Source organism: Salmo salar, chromosome ssa26, assembly GCF_905237065.1.
Source record: "Salmo salar chromosome ssa26, Ssal_v3.1, whole genome shotgun sequence".
Classification (NCBI taxonomy): Eukaryota; Metazoa; Chordata; class Actinopteri; order Salmoniformes; family Salmonidae; genus Salmo; species Salmo salar.
The window spans coordinates 1,279,200-1,294,494 of record NC_059467.1 but is presented as its reverse complement, the minus strand read 5'-3'; the positions used below and the strand labels follow the sequence as shown (position 1 = coordinate 1,294,494).

Here is a 15,295-nt window from a genome sequence, read left to right as displayed (position 1 = left end):
TTTTTGAGAGAGAGACCATCCTATTAGAATTGCAAGAGAAAGGTCATATTGAAAATTAGCTCCCTGGATGCAATTCTTATGGCTTCCACAGGGTGTCAGCAGTCTATGATCAAGGTTTCAGGCCTGAAACTTTAAAAACAAATAAGAAATATCAGTTTTAGTAGAGGGACACAGTCTTGGAAAATCATGTTTGCGCACACCATGAAGACATTATGCACCTGCTAAAATCGGTTTCCTATTGAACATACTTCTTTCCAAAATGAATATTATAGTTTGATTACATTTTAGGGTATCTGAGGAGTAAATAGAAATGTACTTTGACTTGTTGAAACAAAGTTTAGGGGTAGATTTTCTGATTCCTTTCTCTGCAGGTTGAACGAGTGGATTACTCAAATCGATGGCGCCAACTAAACTGACTTTTTGGGATATAAAGAAGGATTTTATATAACAAAATGACACTACATGTTATAGCTGGGACCCTTTGGATGACAAATCAGAGGAAGATTTTCAAAAAGTAAGTGAATATTTAAATCGTTATTTGTGAATGTATGAAACCTGTGCCGGTGGAAAAATATTTTGATGTGGGGTGCAGTCCTCAAACAATCGCTTGGCATGTTTTCGCTGTAATAGCTACTGTAAATCAGACAGTGCAGTTAGATTAACAAGAATTTAAGCTTTCAGCTAATATAAGACACTTATATGTACATAAATGTTTACAATCCATCATATTTATGATTATTTATTTGAATTGCCCTCCAGTTTCACTGGAAGTTGTCTCGCTAGTGGGACTCCTATCCATAAGCAGTTAAGAACAGCTGGTGCGCAATCTCTAATATTAAGGAAGTCTCAAGGTTCTGCTCGCCTGAGTTAAAATACCCCATGATAAGCTACTATTTACCAAGAGAGTTTATCTATATTTTTCCTACCACCACAAACTGATGTTGGCAACCAGACCACACTCAACCAGCTGTATCGGGCCATTAGTAAACAAGAAAATGCTCATCCAGTGGCTAATGATTTTAATGGAGGGAAACTAAAATCCATTTTACCTCATTTCTACCAGCATGTCACCTGCACAACTAGAGAAGACAAAAAAACTCTAGATCACCTTTACTCCACACACAGAAACACATACAAGCTCTCCCTTGCCCTCCATTTAGCAAATCTGACCATAACTATCTTATGCTAAGCTACAGGTCTGTTTCACTAACACAGACTGGAATATGTTCTGGGATTCATCCGATGGCATTGAGGAGTTTACCACATAAGTCACCGGCTTCATTAACCCTCAAGTCTTTTTCTGTCTGTTTAAGCTAGAGATATCCTTTCGCATCTGCGATGTAAAGTGGGTGAGCTACAGTGGTGTGTGTCAGACCATGATGTCCCGAAAATCGGTCTTATCACGAAAACGTCTGTAGCATCCGAACAGTATGGCCTACAACCTATTATGGCCCTCTATCGAAAGGTGAGTCTCTCACGAACAGGTATTCGTCAACTCCATATTAATGCCCATGATTTTGGAATGACATGTTAGACGAGCAGGTGTCCACATACTTTTGGTGTATATATGGAAGTAGTTTAGTGCCTAAAAAAGGAGGTTAACCTGTTGGGGCTAGGGGGCAGTATTTTCACGGCTGGACAAAAAACGTACCCGATTTAATCTGGTTACTAATCCTACCCAGTAACTAGAATATGCATATACTTATTATATATGGATAGAAAACACCCTAAAGTTTCTAAAACTGTTTGAATGGTGTCTGTGAGTATAACAGAACTCAAATGGCAGGTCAAAACCTGAGAGATTCCTTTACAGGAAGTGGCCTGTCTGACCATTTCTGGAACTTCTTTGCCATCTGTATCTTTTACAAAGGATCTCTGCTCTAACGTGACACTTCCTACGTCGTCCATGGGCGCTCAGAGCCCGGGAAAAAACAGAATGTCGTCATCCCAGCCCCAGGCTGAAACACATTATCGCCTTTCTCAAGTGGCCGATCAAGGGACTGTGGGCTTAGGCGCGTGACCTGGCCGCCCCGTCTTTGTGATTTTTTCCTCTGTTTGCCGAAAAGGAGATTCCCGGTCGGAATATTATCGCTTTTCTACGAGAAAAATGGCATAAAAATTGATTTTAAACAGCGGTTGACATGCTTCGAAGTACGGTAAAGGAATATTTAGAATTTTTTGTCACGAAATGCGCCATGCGCACGACCGTTATTTACCATTTCGGATAGTTTCTGGAACGCACGGACAAAACGACGCTATTCGGATATAACGATGGATTATTTGGGACCAAACCAACATTTGTTATTGAAGTAGAAGTCCTGGGAGTGCATTCTGACGAAGAACAGGAAAGGTAAGACCATTTTTCTTATAGTAAATCTGATTATGGTGAATGCTAAACTTGCTGGGTGTCTAAATAGCTAGCCCTGTGATGCCGGGCTATGTACTTAGAATATTGCAAAATGTGCTTCATCCGAAAAGCTATTTTAAAATCGGACATATCGAGTGCATAGAGGAGTTCTGTATCTATAATTCTTAAAATAATTGTTATGCTTTTTGATAACGTTTATCGTGAGTAATTTAGTAAATTGTTAGCGAATTCCCCGGAAGTTTGCGGGGGGTATGCTAGTTCTGAACGTCACATGCTAATGTAAAAAGCAGTTTTTTGATATAAATATGAACTTGATTGAACAAAACATGCATGTATTGTATAACATAATGTCCTAGGGTTGTCATCTGATGAAGATCATCAAAGGTTAGTGCTGCATTTAGCTGTCTTCTGGGTTTTTGTGACATTATATGCTAGCTTGGAAAATGGGTGTCTGATTATTTCTGGCTGGGTAGTCTGCTGACATAATCTAATGTTTTGCTTTCGTTGTAAAGCCTTTTTGAAATCGTACAGTGTGGTTAGATTAACGAGAGTCTTGTCTTTAAATAGCTGTAAAATAGCATTTCAAACGTTTTGAAAATCGCGCCACAGGATTCAACTGGCTGTTACGTAGGTGGGACGAATTCGTCCCACCTAGCCCAGAGAGGTTAAATATGTTCCCAAAAATGTCCTGGTCTTTTTTATATAAACTTTTTCAGGAAGCTGTCTTTCAAAGATAATTCGTAAAAATCCAAATAACTTCACAGATCTTCATTGTAAAGGGTTTAAACACTGTTTTCCATGCATGTTCAATGAACCATAAACAATTAATGAACATGCACCTGTGGAACGGTCGTTAAGACACAAACAGCATACAGACGGCAGGCAATTAAGGTCAGTTATGAAAACTTAGGACACTAAAGAGGCCTTTCTACTGACTCTGAAAAACACAAAAAGGAAGATGCCCAGGGTCCCTGCTCATCTGCGTGAATGTGCCTTAGGCATGCTGCAAGGAGGCATGAGGACTGCAGATGTGGCCAGGGCAATAAATTGCAATGTCCGTACTGTGAGACGCCTGAGACAGCGCTACAGGGAGACAGGACGGACAGCTGATCGTCCTCGCAGTGGCAGACCACATGTAACAACACCTGCACAGGATTGGTACATCTGAACATCACACCTGGGGGACAAGTACAGGATGGCAACAACAACTGCCCGAGTTACACTAGAAATGCACAATCCCTCCATCAGTGCTCACACTGTCCGCAATAGGCTGAGAGAGGCTGGACTGAGGGCTTGTAAGCCTGTTGTAAAGCAGGTCCTCACCAGACATCACCGGCAACAACGTCGCCTATGGGCACAAACCCACCGTCGCTGCAAAAATTGCTCTTCACTGACGAGTCGTGGATTTGCCTCACCAGGGGTGATGGTCGAAGGAATGAGCGCTACACCTAAGCCTGTACTCTGGAGTGGGATCGATTTGAAGGTGGAGGGTCTGTCATGGTCTGGGGCGGTGTGTCACAGCATCATCGGACTGAGCTTGTTGTCATTGCAGGCAATCTCAACGCTGGGCGTGACAGGGAAGACATCCTCCTCCCTCATGTGGTACCCTTCCTGCAGGCTCATCTTGAGATGACCCTCCAGCATAACAATGCCACCAGCCATACTGCTCGTTCTGTGCGTGATTTCCTGAAAGACAGGAATGTTAGTGTTCTGCCATGGCCAGTGAAGAGCCCGGATCTCAATCCCACTGAGCACATCTGGGACCTGTTGGATCGGAGGGTGAGGGCTAAGGCCATTCCCCCCCAGAAATGTCCGGGAACTTGCAGGTGCCTTGGTGGAAGAGTGGAGTAACATCTCACAGCAAGAACTGGCAAATCTGGTGCAGTCCATGAGGAGATGCACTGCAGTACTTCATGCAGCTGGTGGCCACAGCAGAAACTGACTGTTACTTTTGATTTTGACCGCAGCCTTTGTTCAGGGACACATTACATTTCTGATAGTCACATGTCTGTGGAACTTGTTCAGTTTATGTCTCAGTTGTTGAATCTTGTTATGTTCATACAAATATTTACACATGTTAAGCTTGCTGAAAAATAAACACAGTTGACAGTGATAGGACGTTTCATTTTTTTCTGGAGTTTACATCTCTCATATATAGGACAAACTTCCTTTTTTGACCATCTGTTTTTCCATCTGTTATTCAAAGTGTTTCTATGGGCTAATAACATTAACTTTTTAACTTCTCTAGGGCCGGCGGGACGAAATCGTCCCACCTACGTAACAGCCAGTGGAATCCTGTGGCGCGTTATTCAAATACCTTAGAAATGCTATTACTTCAATTTCTCAAACATATGACTATTTTACACCATTTTAAAGACAAGACTCTCCATTATCTAACCACACTGTCCGATTTCAAAAAGGCTTTACAACGAAAGCAAAACATTAGATTATGTCAGCAGAGTACCAAGCCAGAAATAATCAGACACCCATTTTTCAAGCTTGCATATAATGTTACAAAAACCTAGAAGACAGCTAAATGCAGCACTAACCTTTGATGATCTTCATCAGATGACACACCTAGGACATTATGTTATACAATACATGCATGTTTTGTTCAATCAAGTTCATATTTATATCAAAAACCAGCTTTTTACATTAGCATGTGACGTTCAGAACTAGCATACCCCCCGCAAACTTCTGGTGAATTTACAAAAAATTTACTAAATTACTCACGATAAACGTTCACAAAAAGCATAACAATTATTTTAAGAATTATAGATACAGAACTCCTCTATGCACTCGATATGTCCGATTTTAAAATAGCTTTTCGGTGAAAGCACATTTTGCAATATTCTCAGTAGATAGCCCGGCATCACAGGGCTAGCTATTTAGACACCCAGCAAGTTTAGCACTCACCAAAGTCAGATTTACTATAAGAAAAATGTTATTACCTTTGGTGTTCTTCGTCAGAATGCACTCCCAGGACTTCTACTTCAATAACAAATGTTGGTTTGGTCCCAAATAATCCATAGTTATATCCAAACTATGTGTTCAAGACACTATCCGAAAGGGTAAAGAAGGGTGACGAGCATGGCGCATTTCGTGACCAAAAAATTCTAAATATTCCATTACCGTACTTCGAAGCATGTCAACCGCTGTTTAAAATCAATTTTTATGCCATTTTTCTCGTAAAAAAGCGATAATATTCCGACCGGGAATCTGCATTTAGGTAAACAGACGAAAGAAAATAAAGCACGGGGTCGACTCGGGCACGCGCCTAAGCCCATTGTCCTCTGATCGGCCACTTGCCAAAAGCGTAAATGTGTTTCAGCCTGGGGCTGCCTCGATATCATTCAGCTTTTTCCCGGGCTCTGAGAGCCTATGGGAGCCGTAGGAAGTGTCACGTTACAGCAAAGATCCTCAGTCTTCAATAAAAAGAGCCAAGATGAACAACAACTTGTCAGACAGGCCACTTCCTGTACAGAATCTTCTCAGGTTTTTGCCTGCCATATGAGTTCTGTTATACTCACAGACACAATTCAAACAGTTTTAGAAACTTTAGGGTGTTTTCTATCCAAAGCCAATAATTATATGCATATTCTAGTTACTGGGCAGGAGTAGTAACCAGATTAAATCGGGTACGTTTTTTATCCGGCCGTGTCAATACTGCCCCCTATAACAGGTTAAGGTATAGGGGGCAGTATTTTCATTTTCGGATGAAAAGCGTGCCCAGAGTAATAATATGTGCATATTATTAGTATGACACAAGAGGAAATGAAGGCCAATCTACCGGAGGAATTTAAAAGCTACCCAAACACGCAGGTCATTGTTGACTGCACCGAGCTTAGGTGTCAGAAATCGTCCTTTCTTCTGCTGTAGAGTGAGATGTTCCACAACTACAAATCCCACTGCACAATTAGGGCATTATTGGGAATAGCTCCTCATGGACCGATCACGTTTGTGTCCTCACTGTATGCAGGCTCCATCCTCATCGATGACCTTGGGTGATTCGGAGGGGGAAAGAACAAGTTATAAGAACAAGGAGGTATGAGATGCAAATTCGTGCGGTTGGGGTGATGACACCGTTGTGAAATCAGTTGTTTGCTTCAGCGTTGAGAGAAAAGGTGCAAAATCCGACTACTCATCGTTTATATTGATGCTGATGAACTTATGTGATATTTGATGTCGACATTCCGTTTTTATACTTTAACTTCTCTAGGGTAGGGGGCAGTATTTTGACGTCCGGATGAAAGGCGTGCCCAAATTAAACTGCCTGCTACTCAGGCTCAGAAGGTAGGATATGCATATTATTAGTAGATTTGGATAGAAAACACTCTGAAGTTTCTAAAACTGTTTGAATGATGTCTGTGAGTATAACAGAACTTATATGGCAGGCAAAAACCTGAGAAAAATCCAACCAGGAAGTCGGAAATCTAAGAATTGTAGTTCTTCTTTTGAATCCCTATCGAAACTACAGTGTCTGTGGGGTCACGTTGCACTTCCTAAGGCTTCCATTGGCTGTCAACAGGGCAGAAAATAGGAGCTCAGTCAATGAGTGGACTGCCTGGGACCAGTGAGTTGTTTACTGCGCGGGCACATTTGGCAAGCCACTCCTTCTTTTTCCTCTGTAATGAATACGCTATTGTCCGGTTGGAATATTATCGACGTTTTATGTTAAAAAACCCTAAGGATTGATTGTAAACAACATTTGACATGTTTCTACGAACGATAATGGAACTATTTGACTTTTCGTGTCTGGATTTACGCTCGTGCGTTATGCCTTTGGATAGTGATCTGAATGCACGTCCAAGGTCCAAGGTATTTGGACATAAATATGGAGTATTTCAAACAAAAATAACATTTCTTGTGGAAGTTGGAGTCCTGGGAGTGCATTCTGACGAAGATCAGCAAAGGTAAGAGAATATTTATAATACTAATTCTGAGTTTAGTTGACCCCAGAACTTGGCGGGTATCTGTATAGCTTGCTTTGATGGCTGAGCTATTTACTCATAATATTGAAAAATGTGCTTTCTCTGTAAAACTATTTTAAAATCTGACACAGCGGTTGCATTAAGGAGAAGTATATCTATAATTCTTTCAATAACTGTTGTAAATTTATCAACGTTTATGATGAGTATTTTTGTAAATTGATGTGCTCATTCACCGGAGTTTTGGTGGGAATACATTTTCTGAACATCACGCACCAATGTAAAATGGGATTTTTGGATATAAATATGAACTTTATCGAGCAAAACATACATGTATTGTGTAACATGAAGTCCTATGAGTGCCATCTGATGAAGATCATCAAAGGTTAGTAAATATTTTTGCTGTATTTTTGTTTTTTTTGTGATGCATGTCCTTGCTTGGAAAATGGCTGTGGTTTTCTTGTGAAGTTTATGTCCTAACATAATCTAATTGTATGCTTTCACCATAAAGCCTTTTTGAAATCGAACAATGTGGTTAGATTAACGAGAAGTTTATCTTTAAAATGGTGTAAAATAGTTCATTGTTTGAGAAAATGAAATTATGAGATTTTTGCTGTTTTGTATTTCGCACCATGCTATTTCACTGGCTGTTGAATAGTGTGTCCCACGTAGCCCATAGAAGTTAAAAGTATATATATTTTTTATACCTAAAGGGGTCTTAAAATTCCGAACTAAATATCTAAATGATCCGAGATTACAACCCCCTCCCCCCACAGTGCATCGACGATGTTGTCCCCACGGTGACCGTACGTACATATCCCAACCAGAATTAGCTTTTGTTGAATAAAACAAATAATAAATAACACATCTGTAATCACAAGCAACTAATATATTTTATATCTTTTAATTAGCAAAATATATTTTAATTGGTCAGTCATTTTGTTTTTACATAGAGTGTGACACTATTAGAAGACTATCTAGCTGATGGGAACTTTTACAGTAGGTGCCTCACAAGAAAGGTGGCTTAGGCCTAAGAGATTTATGGAGGATTTCCATTGTAGCAAACCAGCAGTCATGGATTTCAAATTTTACATTTTTTTCTCTCTCCGACAGACAATACACAGACAGTAATCCAGTCGGGTGTCATTGGCTACAGTCAGCTCCAGTAGGACCACATTTAAACAGTATTTAATCTTCCCACTCAGTATGGATCTTCCCACGATCAGCCTGGCAGGCCCCCAAAATGGACAAATAAAAAGAAGTGACTTAGAGGAGCAGCGGGATAGTGCCATCATAGCAAACAATGGCATTTGTCACTCAAATCCAACTTTCCTTAGCTTGGCTTTTTAAGACTGTACGCTTCACCATCGCCACAGGATAGGGCGTCCAGTGCAGGAGAACTGGCCAACTCGTATACCCTTTTCACACTGTCATGCAGTCCTGAACCATACTGTGCTGGCTCTGATATTTTCTTTTCACATTGTCCTGGTTACATCAACGATGGTGCATGCGTAACGAGCCCAGCGCATTAGAGCTTGGCTCAGCTCAGTAGTGTCAAAACGCTGATTGTTTGGGATCTCAAATACAAATCTCTACCCCTTTCCTATGGTCCATTCGACAACTCCCATATGTCTTCAGTCTCAATGTCCTTTGTACTAAGATTAAATTGATGAAAGTGTCTCTAAACTGTTGCCCCTTATCATCTTCGTACCTAGCTTAGATTGGGTTGTGGATGAATGGATTTGTGATGAAGAGAATAAAAAACTGTAACATTGAATAAATACCTTTGGATCCTGACAGATTACCAGGGTCCAAAGGTAGCAAATTGCTACCTTTAGTGGCAATGTACCAAACCTGTACCAAACCTTCCAAGGCTTTGGTACAGGCTTCAGCAAACCCTACAAGGTAGGCCTCCACCACTTTGTGCAAAACGAGTAGGCCTATGAATACTTGGCAGGGCTCGACATTAATGCTGGTCCTCTTGTCTGGGACAAGTAAAAAAAATTGTTGGACAAGAAGAATATAGATTGAAGATGTCTGAATGGACTAGTTAATAACTTTTTTTTTTTAAACGCAATATCAAACAATTAATCCCATCAGAATTGGATCAGAGAGGTCAACATTGGAATAATATTCAAATCTATTTTTCATGTACATAAAAAAGGTTGCATATTTTGGGGAATATTCAGAGGTGGAATTGAACTTTAATTAAATTAGTTGACTCTCCACATGGGATGATTTCACTAAACAACAAAAGGAAATATTGAATGATCCCCAATGATCCATCGCATCTCCCAAAAACGTTTTCAACATACATTTGTAAAATGATTGTCTAGAAACTAAAGCTTTGGTTGTCTTCTCAGGCTTCCATGTCTTCTCCCTTGACCTCCTCAATGTCCCCCTCTTGAACATCAGACTCCGAGGCCTCACCTTCACTGTCACTTTCCAACCTTGTTGAGGATGGCTCGTTGCCAGGCTCAAAAACCCTCAAATTCGCACAGATGGCCACCAATTTTTCAACCCTTGTATTGGTCAGCCTGTTGCGTGCTTTGGTGTGTGTGTTCCCAAACAAGGACCAGTTGCGCTCTGAGGCGGCTGATGTTGGTGGGATTTGGAGGATGATGGAGGCAAAAGAGGAAAGAGCCTCAGATCCATGAAGTCCCTTCCACCAGGTGGCTGATGGATATGTTGGCACGACTGCCATATTGCATCTCCATCCCAAAGCCCTTACTTGGAAGTGTACTTTGCCAGACTGCCAAGAACCTTGCCCTCATCCAGGCCAAGGTGGCGAGACATGGTAGTGATGGCACTATAGGCCTTGTTGATCTCTGCACCAGACAGGATGCTCTTGCCAGCATACTTGGGGTCCAACATGTACGCTGCGGTGTGTATGGGCTTCAGGCAGAAGTCTTCACGCTTTTTGATTTATTTCAGAACTGCAGTTTCCTCTGCTTGGAGCAACAGTGAAGTGGGCAGGGCAGTACGGATTTCTTCTCTTACATCTGCAAGCAGAGTCTGAACATCAGACAGGATGGCATTGTCTCCCTCAATCTGTGCAATGGCTACTGCTATAGGAGTTTCAGGCTGCTTACCACTCTCTCCCAAAATACATCATCCAGGAGGATCCTCTTGATGGGGCTGTCCATATCGGCAGACTGTGATATGGCAATTTCTTGGAGACCCCTTCCCCTCCAGGAGACTGTCAAACATGATGACAACACCACCCCAACGGATGTTGCTGGGAAGCTTCAATGTGGTGCTCTTATTCTTCTCACTTTGCTTGGTGAGGTAGATTGCTGCTATAACTTGATGACCCTTCACATACCTAAATATTTCCTTTGCTCTCTTGTAGAGTGTATCCATTGTTTTCAGTGCCATGATGTCCTTGAGGAGCAGATTCAATGCATGAGCAGCACAGCCAATGGGTGTGATGTGAGGGTAGGACTCCTCCACTTTAGACCAAGCAGCATTGTCTGTCACCAGTGCAAATACCTTCTGTGGTCCAAGGTCATTGATGACTGCCTTCAGCTCATCTGCAATGTAGAGACCGGTGTGTCTGTTGTCCCTTGTGTCTGTGCTCTTGTAGAATACTGGTTGAGGGGTGGAGATGATGTAGTTAGTTATTCCTTGCCCACGAACATTCAACCACCCATCAGAGATGATTGCAATACAGTCTGCTTTCTCTATGATTTTCTTGACCTTCACTTGAACGCTGATGAACTCTGCATCCAGCAAATGAGTAGATAAAGTATGTATTGTTGGTGATTAATCGTTCATGGACTCATTTCAAGGTAAAAAAGTTAAGACATTGTGAAAACCATCCCTTTAAAATCGCCGGCAAGAGAAGAATGAAATGGCTAATAGCAACCAGCTTACCTCCGTCTTCCACCGATCGCTTCTGGTCCCCGTAGCCATACATGGAGGGGTCTACAATAGGTGGGGAACTATTTAGGTGAGAAATCTGCTCATTCCTCATTTTTCCTGCCATCTGAAATGTGAGGAAAATAATAATTACTTCACAGATTTTCTATACAACAGTTCATTCATCCATTGTATTCATTGTTGTTACATTCTGAGAAACATTTCACCCAAAAATTGCTTATTACATTTTACAAAATTGCCAGTCCTATGACCACTAAAGCCCATTCATACGCTACCTTTAGCGACGATAGTATCATCTGGCCGGGGAAGTTTTGTTATGAGCTCCGACGCTTGTTCTGAACATTAAAACGCATTGCTTGCGGTACGGTTTTGGAAAGGAACGTATCGTTCATATCAGCGAGAAATTATTTTAAAAAAAATTATTACTACACACCTTTATAGGGTTAGGGTTCCCACACAGCCATATGTCCATGTTACAGTGCTTGTTTATGGAAAACAGACAAAAGACCCCTGCACATCGACTTGGTACTGGTACCTTGTGTGTGTATAGCCAAGTTATTGTCACTCATTTTGTATTTATTATGAGTTATTACTTTTCTATTATTTCTCAATTTTCTCTCTCTCTGCATCGTTGGGAAGGGCCCGTAGGTATGCATTTCACTGTTAGTCTACATCTTTTGTTTACAAAGCATGTGATAAATAACATTTGATTTGATCGCAGGTTTTAAGCGACTGGGCAGATAGGATGAAAATAGAATGAGATTGATCTGTCAATATTTTCTATATCAGACACACAGCTGGATGGGCATATGTTCGTTTATGTGTGCGGTACACCACCCCACTAAGGGATGAGCCTACGGCAGGTATAAAGCTGAGTGTGCTAGCTAAACTAACCCCCTCCCAGCCTAAAGTAAGGAGCAGGCTGAGTTAATAGCATATTAGACAGGCCTCCCCCTGGCCAGAACCCAATGGGCCAGGGGACGAAGGGTGGGACGGCACCAAGTCTAGCTATTCCTTCATCATTTACAGACCAGAGATAATAATACAACAGGCAGAAAACAACTGGAGAAGCAGAGTGGGCTTGTCTGAAATGCTGTGTGTCATGTAACAGCCCAGCTAAGTAAAGGCTACACTGTCCATGTTACAGTGCTTGTTTATGGAAAACAGAAGTGTACATGCGCTAATTAGCCATTGGCGTCTCAAGAAGACCTGTGTGTAAAGGGAAGACTGACGCCACAAACGGCTTGCCGCTGAAAAATACTGTTGGCTGCAACTACGTTTAGGTGGAGTATTTGTCTGTTTTGACTGCCAGAGCCAATTCACCTCTAAACAGAACATGTAAGGTCCTTGGACTATAAGGAGTAATGTTAGGCCCATTTAGTTCATTATTGGGTTATATGACCACGTCAGGCAATTGCAATCTGTTGGTCAAAAGCACTTGTAACCATGAGAGCTAGAGCAATTATCTGCTGAACAACACAACAAGGTTGACTCATCAGCAACTGAAATGTCTAAACAAAATAGCCTAACCTTGAGAAATCAAATGACAAAGATTTTTTTTTTTTTATTAAAAAGTGCAACACTGTATAGAATAATTTTCTGTTGCTCTTATTCACCCTCATGTGCTTTAAAAGCCATGGGGACGTTGTAAGTGTAAAGGATTTAATAATGTATCATCTGAGCTTTGAGTAGCCAATGGAGCCATGCAGTTCTACCATTCCCCTTCCAAAAAACGTATTGTCGACACTTGAGATGATTTTGAATCTTTCAGAGACCGAGTTGTTATCACTTCTATCCATGAGTTTTGGGGCCAAAGAGCTAGTTAGTGAGCATTCTGTCAAACAATGTGATAGAGGGTTCAATCAAACAAATCACATATATTTTGCATGAGAGGGGGCATTGTAATATCTAAGTTTACCCAAAACCTTTATGTAGCACAAATAGGCATATTAGCTATGGTATCTAGTGAAAAAACATAATAAGTACTAAGGTGTTAGGTGACGCGATAAACAATGGACGCTATTTGAGAATTCTACAAAAACAACTGCAGTAATCAAATCAATTTTCACTAAATGTCAATAATGTTGTTGTCAAAATACATAAATCATTTGAAAACATGAATGTGGGAGTTGTCTAAAAATCCCAACACTGTACGTTATGATATTTACGCGATATGAGACCAAATTTAAATCAAGTGTCATGCTTAAACGTACTCGGGACTGAAATATAAGGTTAAACGTTTTTCCTTCTCTTTGGTCATTCAGATGTTCTCAGAGACACTGAAAAAACATAGCAGGTTACAAAGTAGAGCTTCGTAGCTACGTTTTGATGATGGGTTGTCAGGGATTGGTCCAAATTCACCTTTCGCCACCCCCATTTCCATGACCTGTGCTAGCTTGCTAGCTGTGTGGGACACCTGATACCGTTCACTGAGGAAACGAGCCAGGCGAGAGGCTGTAACGTGCCATTGCGGCTGTATTGTGCCAAAAGCTATTTTTGTGACTGATGGTTTATTCTTTCAAGTAAAAACTACAATAACACAGTGGCTACAGTCCTACAATCAATAATAACATAGCTAAATATCAGTGAATTGAAAATGTGTCCTAACTACCTTTCTGTGCAGCTGGCTCGCTGACAGCACACCGATTGTCTCTTACCGGAAATGGTGGAGTTTATCCTCCCATCAACAACGTAACGCATCAACACCAAAAAATACATTACAATGTAACCCAACTCAGGTGTAGGCCTACCTTAAACTGTGTTACAGTTTAGACTTAGTGAGAAGTGTGTGTCTGTGCTAGCCTAACACAGACATACCAAGCCTATGTGTGATGTGGTGTGTGTTAGAGATGCATGATATATCAGTGAACATATCGGAATCGGCCGTTAAAAGCTCAAAATCCCAACATCGGTATCGGCTGATGTTTAGTTTAACGCCCGATGTGCAAAACCGATGTCAAAGCTGACGTGCATACCTGTATAACGAAGGTACATGACGTAATGACGCCACTCACATTTTTGCTCTATACGTGCAACACAGCATTCCTAAACTAGCCCACAATGTCTGCTGTGTGGATCAAGCAGTAAACAAGTCAAGCAGTCATTTGAAAGAGTAAGAACATTTCAGAGACAACTCAAAGGCAAAATCCATTAAAGCCAAGATAATGGAATTCATTGCCCTTGACAATCAACCGTTCTCTGTCATGGGTGATATTGGCTTTCGCTGACTGGTCGAACACCGGTACACACTACCAAGTGCGCTATTTTTCAGATGTTGCCCTACGGGAGTTACACAGTAATAGCGTCACTGCTATTAGCTTCACGACATACATACTATGGAACGCCGTTTGGGTCTTTGCATGTCAAAAAAGATACAGTAGCACTGTCAAAAGCTGTACAAAAAATGTCAGCAAACACCAGCCACGAACGATGTGTTTACAATACCGAGTTGGTAATAAAGCATAATTTGTTCGACCACAACGTCTGGGGTAGCTAGCTTTAGCTTGGTACCTAGCTAGCACCAATACAACCAGCCTGAAAACAATGACCAGTAGAAACTGCAGTCATTTTCATTACTCTTAGCAATGATTTAGGAGTCCTTGTGAGTAAGTATTAGCTAGGTTGCAACTTGTTCAGTCGGGAGGAACTATTGGATATAAGAGCAACGTCAACTCACCAACATTACGACCAGGAATACGACTTTCCCGAAGCGGATCCTCTGTTTGGCCCACCACTCAGGACGATGGATCGGTTCCCAGCCGGCGAGTCAAAACAATGATGCCACAGAAGGGGCAGACGGAGCGGTCTTCTGGTCAGGCTCCATAGACGGGCACATTGCGCACTGCTCCCGAGCATACTACTCGCCAATGTCCAGTCTCTTGACAACAAGGTAGACAAAATCCGAGCAAGGGTAGCATTCCAGAGAGACATCCGAGACTGTAACGTTCTTTGTTTCACGGAATCATGGCTCACTCGAGACACGCTATCGGGGTCGGTACAGCCACCTGGTTTCTTCACGCATCGCGCCGACAGAAACAATCATCTCTCTGGTAAGAAGAAGGGTGGGGGTGTATGCCTTATGATTAACGAGACATGGTGTGATCATAACAACATACAG

The 15,295-nt window shown here is 41.5% G+C and overlaps 1 protein-coding gene across 13 annotated transcripts in view; it reads right to left on the bottom strand.

Moving 5' to 3' along the window:
• Positions 1-15,295, bottom strand: part of LOC106587004 (far upstream element-binding protein 3) — a 102,388-nt gene that overhangs the window by 78,718 nt on the left and 8,375 nt on the right. For 10 of the 13 annotated variants that reach the window (XM_045709057.1, XM_014174792.2, XM_045709055.1 and 7 more), the window contains exon 2: positions 11,173-11,284. In XM_045709057.1, coding sequence (XP_045565013.1) covers positions 11,173-11,284 — 112 coding nt within the window. Of the gene's footprint in view, positions 1-10,788; positions 10,887-11,172; positions 11,285-14,854; positions 15,108-15,295 lie in introns of those variants that run through there. The other 3 variants (XM_045709058.1, XM_045709056.1, XM_014174791.2) reach the window with 3 other exon arrangements.